The 6,786-nt window shown below is 54.7% G+C and overlaps 1 protein-coding gene across 2 annotated transcripts in view; it reads right to left on the bottom strand.

Moving 5' to 3' along the window:
* Positions 1–254: 254 nt before the first annotated feature.
* Positions 255–6,786, bottom strand: part of SLC3A2 (solute carrier family 3 member 2) — a 28,940-nt gene continuing 22,408 nt past the window's right edge. The window contains exons 2-10 of one of the 2 annotated variants that reach the window (XM_057725995.1): positions 5,544–5,981; positions 4,985–5,158; positions 4,327–4,421; positions 2,645–2,713; positions 2,477–2,535; positions 2,131–2,311; positions 1,875–2,018; positions 881–964; positions 255–769 (exon numbers count right to left, since the gene is read on the bottom strand). In XM_057725995.1, coding sequence (XP_057581978.1) covers positions 407–769; positions 881–964; positions 1,875–2,018; positions 2,131–2,311; positions 2,477–2,535; positions 2,645–2,713; positions 4,327–4,421; positions 4,985–5,158; positions 5,544–5,981 — 1,607 coding nt within the window. In that variant the 3' untranslated portion in view covers positions 255–406. Of the gene's footprint in view, positions 770–880; positions 965–1,874; positions 2,019–2,130; positions 2,312–2,476; positions 2,536–2,644; positions 2,714–4,326; positions 4,422–4,984; positions 5,159–5,543; positions 6,126–6,786 lie in introns of those variants that run through there. The other variant, XM_057725994.1, reaches the window with a different exon arrangement.

Raw genomic sequence — 6,786 nt, 5'->3', positions numbered from 1 at the left:
ACTGGAGACCTCTGCAGAGGGAGGTAAGAAGAGTCACCAAGAGCCGAGAGCCCCAGGAGAGAGCACCCTGTCCAGGCCAGGCGAGGAGGCAGGGATGCTAGTCCGCCCTGCCACCACCTTGCTGTTGTGACCTCCGCAGGTGCCTTCCTCTCTGGTCCTGATCACTATGGGAGGGTCCAGTGGGGGAGAAGGGAAGAAGGGGAGAGGAATTCCTGCCATTGACAGCTGACAGCAGGTGGAGAGAAGACAAGGCCTCACCAGGCAGGGGTGACTTTTATTTGAAACCAGAAAATACCCTATTTTGGGGTTCATCTGTAACAGTTAAAAAAAAAAGAAGAAGAAGAAGAAGAGAGAAATCAGAACCCAAAGGGCCTGGGGAGTGGAAGGGAAGGGTAGTGGGTCCAGGTCAGGCCACGTAAGGGAAGCGGAGCATCAGCCCCTCGTAGGGCTCCAGGTTCAGGTGCTCCAGTGTAAGAGGGGTGCCCTCCTTGCGGCCTGGCTGGGTGCTGAGCAGCAGGTCCACACTGGCGGGCAGGCTGGTGCCAGCAGGCAGGCTGGAGGCCCCCAGCCTGGCGGGCTGGCCCGCATCCCCAAAATTGAGCACTATGAGGAAACGCTCATTCTGGTCCCACTGGCGGATGTAGGCAAAGAGGTTGGGCCCTGAGGAGAGCGTGTGGAAATCTCCATGCAGCAGGGAACGCTCCTTAGCCCGCTGATCACTCAGCCAGCGGAACAGGGAGAGGAGGGAGCCAGGATCTTCACTCTGGCCCTGCAAACGGTAAAGTGATAAAGGGATGAAGGGCTCCCCTGGGCCCAAAATCCTACCAGCCACCTGCCCCCACCCCTTGCCAATCAGGCCCTACCCATCTAAAACCCTTACCTTCACAGTCATGGTAGCGTTGACAGGTCCTGAGGTATCAGGAAAGCTGGATTCATCCCACAGCATGACCGGGGCCGTCACAGGCTAAAAAGCAGGAAAAACAGGACTTGGAAAAGACCCGGTCCGCCCTCTGACTCCTCCACCCGTTTCCAGCCCCACAGATGTATAACCTCCCCCACCTCAGGGCCTCACACACACCATCCCCTCAGCATAGAGGGCACTTCTTCCAGACAGCTACCAGCTAGCCCCTCACTGCCCTCTGGTCCCTGCTTAGGTGCCTCCATCAGGTTTCCTGTGGCCACTCGATATTAAACCAACTGCACCCCCTACTCTCTAGGCCCCTTACCCTGCTTTCTTTCGCAGAGCACACATCAGCACCTGGCATCTTTATCATATGTGCTTACTATCTAATTTCACCACCTCCAGCTCTTTTGTGCACTGCTGTATCCTCCATGCGTAGCATATAGGAATTACTCCATAAAGCTTTGTGGAATAGTAAGTGAATGACCGGTTCTATAAATATCAGCTTAGGTGTCAACCTCCAACCTGTGGCTAAAGCTAAGTGGGTGCCTTCATGGTCCTACCCCACCATGCCATTCGTTGCGTGTACGTCTCTTACTCATCTGGTTCCCCCACGAAACTCTGAGTTCCTAGAAAGCAGAGCCTAACAAAGTACCCACTGTCCAGTACATGAACAAATACTGAGTGATGGCTACCATACCGAACTCCTACCAGGAACCAGGCATTGCATTTTAAAATACGCCCTTGTTCAGTCCTAACTACCCTATAAGAAACGCAATATCACAGAACAGATGACCAAGAATCAGAGAAGTGAAATAACGTGTCAAGGCCACAGAGCGACTGACCAGGTGGCTGACCAGCAATCAAACGCAGTTCCTCCCCAAGGCTCACACCTGTTCACCACCAGCCACAGAACCACCGTGACAGATGAATGCAACCTCCCACACTGTGCTGGGGAGGCGGCAAGCGATACCTGTCCAGGAAGGGCAGCTTCCTCCAGGCCAATCTCGTCTCCATAGCTGAAAACTGGGGTCCCTGGCAGGGTGAAGAGCAGCAGCTGGTAGAGTCGGAGGAGCTGAGGCGGCACGAAGGAAGTCAGGAGCCCCGCCTGAGACAACTGCAGGAATGGACGCACTGGTGAGCCCCAAAGCCCGCCTCTGCCTCCACCTCCCAACACTCCTTTCTTCCAAAAGGCCTCCTGGCCCCTCTCGCACCACTGTAGTACTCACACTCCAGCTGCACCAGTGGCTGCCAAAGGCATCCAAATACTGGTTGACCAGGAAACTTGTATGTTCCCCAGTGAAACTGGAGTTTGACAGGTAAGAGCTGGTCAACAACAGGTCCTTGGTGGATTCGAGCAGGCTCAGGATCTGCTGAAGGTCAGAGGAGTCTGTGCCTGCAATCAAGAGTCTGCACACAGCAGAGCAGGGGTCGAGGTTAGCACAGGACAAGAAAGGAAGAATGGAGGTGAAAAAGGTTCTTTGCACTAGGAACTCCCCACTTCCTGGGGGTAGTACTCCACTGAGGGGTTCCCACAATGGAGCTGAGTTGGGGAAGCCAGGGTCTGGTACCCACCTATCTTCACTGAAGCTCTTAGTGATGTTCTGCCACTCAGCCAAGAATGCAGACGCATTCTAGAAGGAAAAGAGCAGAGTCAAGAAGCAAGGAACACTACCAGGCCCTGGTGAGTGCTTCTGTTCTCACCCAGGCTCCTCTTCTCACATGGAAAGAAAGGGTACTCACTGTCAGATTCTCCACGTCCCGGACCTGGAACCCATCCACACCAGCCTGCAGCCAAAACGTCAGAGCTTCCTAAAGGCAGGGAGGCAAAAGAACAGAGGAAAGATATCCACACTCTGATGCAAAGACTCAGAAAATTCCAGCCCACACTAAATCTTGCCTACCGTGCACTTCACCATGACCTCGGGAGAGTCACTTGCCTTCAACAGTCTCACTTTCTTGCCTCTATGACAAAGTTTTAGCCTTTAGCCCCTTCCCATTCTAACCTATCATTGATTCTCTTAGTGATATAATGCTCTACTTCTCTACTCCTCCCCATGGTGAATCACAAAGCTTTATCTTTGACACCTATAGAAAAGACCTATGAGCAAAGTGTGTCCATACGTGTAACTTCATTTTACACTTAGCATGTGTGGAATGCTGGTATACTCATTTTACAGATAAGGAAACAATGTCAGAGAAGCAAGGAGGCCTGCCCAAGGCCACCACCAGAGAGCAGCAGAGATGAAACCTAAAATGCTAACCAAGATCCCAAGAAGAGTATACTTACTCCTCTCCCAGTTTCCTGGAGCCTGGGGAGGGTGTAAGTAAAAGAGCCAGTCAGAGCAAGACGAAGGATAAAAAGCTGAAATTCAAAGCACAGCCCCAAGGCACTTTAGCCAAAGATCTGAAAAGAGAAAGCAGCTCTGCAGAACAGGCCCAGGCCTGAAGCCCTGGCATTCACGGGGCACACGACATAGAACCCCACTCCCGCTGCCCCTCTCTTCCTCTTTCTCTCTCTGTGCCATGTGCTCTCTCCTCTAGTCTCCATCTTCATCTGAGGCTACCACACCTCATGCCATACTATCTGAAAACATTCCCTTCTCAGTAACTTTTAAAGGGTCTTCCAGCAAGTAGCAAGGAATGAACCAAACGACTCCAAGAGTCAACTGAAACGCTGGGGGTATAGAATTCTACGTCAGAAGCATGGCTGCCAGCAAAGTGTCAGAGGCTGCCTCCATTTTTGTTCTACCCTTTCTGAACTGGTCCGTGTCCTAGAACCTAGGCATTAGCAGCTGGGATGACATTCAAAGCCCCACTCCCAGCCTGCGGGGTACAGAGTTTGAGCCTATGTCTTCAGAGAAGGCAGACTAGAGATGTAAGACTAGTTGTGACATCAAATTCCAGGGCACATGAAAGCCCCTCTGAACCTTAGCTTCCTCATTTACAGATTAGGGATACTGACAGAGACCTTGTTTGGTTATACAGGGGATTAAAGAAGGTATATAAAATACTCGGCATACTCCCAGACACATAGGAAGACCCTGATGCTTACAATTTCAGACTGGGCTCCACTCCAAAACACATCAAATAAGAAAAGGGAAACCAGACAGGACAGGATTCCCACAGAGAAAGGGCTTCCTCTCCCAAAAGGAAGAAAATTCACATCTGAGAAATCCCCTTCCTGGCACTGCCACCCTCAGAGTCAGGGAAACAAGAAAAATGAGTGGTCAGAAAAGGAACAAACAAAAATAGGGGTGCACTGCTTGCCTACCCTTCTGCCTGTGGGAGGAGCGTGCCTGCTTGGCTCCAAGGAGAAAGGGGCCCCTTGGCTGGCACCAGGCTATGTTTATAGACCTTCCTACGAAAGGACCAAACAGCCCTAGCACCCGACTCCCATCTGCCATCAGCACCAACACACTCACCTTCACTTTGGTGTCCACAGTGTCAATCTGAGTGGAGTGGAACCATGAGTTCTCACCCTTGTAGTTGGGAGTGAGGTCTAGGATGACCCGGATACCTAGAACAATGGAGGAAAAAGCAGCTGATAGACTTTTGGGTGAGGGGAAAGGAGGAAATCAACAAAAAAAAGTCGGTAGACTATCTCCCATGTATCAGTACAAAAGCTTTGGATTTGACCTTGGCAAAACCCATTCCACTGAAACAGATTTATGAGCGTGGGGGGCTGTAGTCTAACTGAGAAGCCTGAGCTATGAGGCCCTGGGCCCCTCACCTCCAAAGTGAACCCTCTTCAAAGTAAGACAAGATTTTACTTGGATTTTTTTTCAAAAGGAACCATTCTTTTACAAGTTTTAAAACCACTGACTTAGCAAAGGCCTATCTTTTGCAAATAAGGGCACTGAAGCCCAGAAGTTAAATAACTGCACATCCAAGTACAGAAAGTCTCTAAACCACTTGACAAATCCATTTTAGGCTGAAGCCTAACAAACCTCCCCTGTACCTGCCCTAGGAAAACTCTGAGCCAGTCAGCAATAGATCAGACAATAAACCTCTCCTGCCTTTCCTCTGGCCAGAAGGCCGAGCCCTTCCTAGCTGCTTCCTTGCAAGCTCTAGGACACCCACTCTTTTTCTTGGCCGCTTTCAGGAGACCGTCAAAATCTTCCTTAGAGCCAAAAGTGGGGTCGATCTGTTTCAGGTTGGTCTCTGTGAGGTCATCCTTCTGGTTCTTGTGAATTGGGCCCAACACAAAACCTTTCACTTTCAGGGTGCTCAAGTAATCAAGCCGCCCCTTCAGTCCTGCAATGGAGAAGCACAGTTAAAGTGAGGCCTCTCTGAGGCCCCTCATCGCCCCCTATTCTCGCGAGAGGAAGTGCGGGCGAGTGAGGCTGGATCAGGAGAGAAGCTGATATAAGACGACTAGCACATTGCTTCAGAAACCCGCTGCGACAGGCTACTGGCGCCAGGAGGGGGAAGGGAGGATGCTGAGTCAGCCACCCTCAGGAAAGAGGGTGGCGGTTTCCTGCAAAGAAAGAAAGGAAGGGATGGGGGGGTTGGGGGGCAGTCCCAGGTAGGGCTGAGAACCGTCTGGGCACAGGGGTCGAAGCTGGTGACCAGTTAAACAGGGGGCGCGCGGGGTGGGAGGTGGCGGGTGGCTGGTGGGGGGTGGGGCGCCCGGACTCACCCTCTAGGTGGCCAGCATCGCGGCCCTGGAAGGCCTGAAGGTCGCCGATGCGGTAGAGAGCGCCCCTGTGCCACCAGCTCTGTGCGGGCAGCTCGCGGCAGCGGGGCGCCCGAATGATTATCACCACAGCGCCCGCTAACATGCCCAGCCAGCCGAGCCAGAAGAGAAGCAGCAGCGCCCAGCGGGTGCGGACCCAGCCGGGGCTGCCCGCCACCTTCAGCAGCTCCTCCTTAGACAGGCCCGTGAACTTGGCCGCGGCCGCCGCCTCCGCCTCGTCGTCGGCCACCTTGATCTTCACCAGACCGTTCTTCTCGGTGCCGCCCATCATGGCCACGGCCACAGCTGCCCCCGAGGCCGCGTTCATCGGCTGCTTCTCGGGTTCCAGCTCGTTCAGCTCCACTTCCTTCATGTCCACCTCAGCGTCCTGGCTCATGGTGCCTGCGACAGCGGAGACGCGACGCAGCCTGCGACCAGCTGCCGGCTAGACACCTGCCCGGACGGACCTCCCGGCCCCAGCACAGCCTCCCCGGCTCTGCCTGCCTCCGCGCCGCTTTCGTCACCGGGACCGAGGCGAGGCTGGCGCGGCCTCCCGCGTCTGCGCAGGGGAGCCCCGCCCCGGCCCGCCCCCCACCCCCGTCCCCGCCCCCCCTACCCGCGGCTCGCACCGCCCCCCGCTCGCACCTCCAAGTGGAACCTCCCCGATTGCCCTTCCCAGGACCGAAAGGGTGGGCTGCGGCCCGGGGAATAAGGTTGGGAACTCGCCTCCGACGGCTGTGTGGTCCGAATTCTCATCTCGAGCCGTCTAGCCCTGAGCTATCAGACACTAAGAAGGCTGAGCCCGGAGCCACCTTTAGGTCTGGGGCGGAGTCTGTGATCTGTCCCTCCTCGGGTCCCCGGTTGGTCCCTCTCGCTGCCGGAAGGTGGGCGTAAAGGGGATATGCAGCACTGCGGGGGACGGGGGAAGGGGGGGGTTCCCGAGGCCCTTCTTACACTCCGAAGGTTTGTGACTTCCCTGTACGCCATCCTCCAGGTGTTGTGAAGCTGAAAGCCTGGCCCGGGGCTCAGGCCACCGCCTGGTCTTCCCAACTTCGCGTGTCAGAGTCAACGAAACTCACTCAACTCAGCCTCCTCCCCACCCCCACCCCAACCCCACCCCACCCCCAGACCTTGTCTTCTCGGGCCTCTGGGACTTGGCGCTAGACCTCTCTCTGCTTCCCCGCAGGGCTTACACCCACTCTTTCAA

The sequence above is a fragment of the Hippopotamus amphibius genome, chromosome 3 (assembly GCF_030028045.1).
Source record: "Hippopotamus amphibius kiboko isolate mHipAmp2 chromosome 3, mHipAmp2.hap2, whole genome shotgun sequence".
NCBI lineage: Eukaryota > Metazoa > Chordata > Mammalia > Artiodactyla > Hippopotamidae > Hippopotamus > Hippopotamus amphibius.
This window is presented reverse-complemented; position numbering and strand designations above follow the sequence as displayed.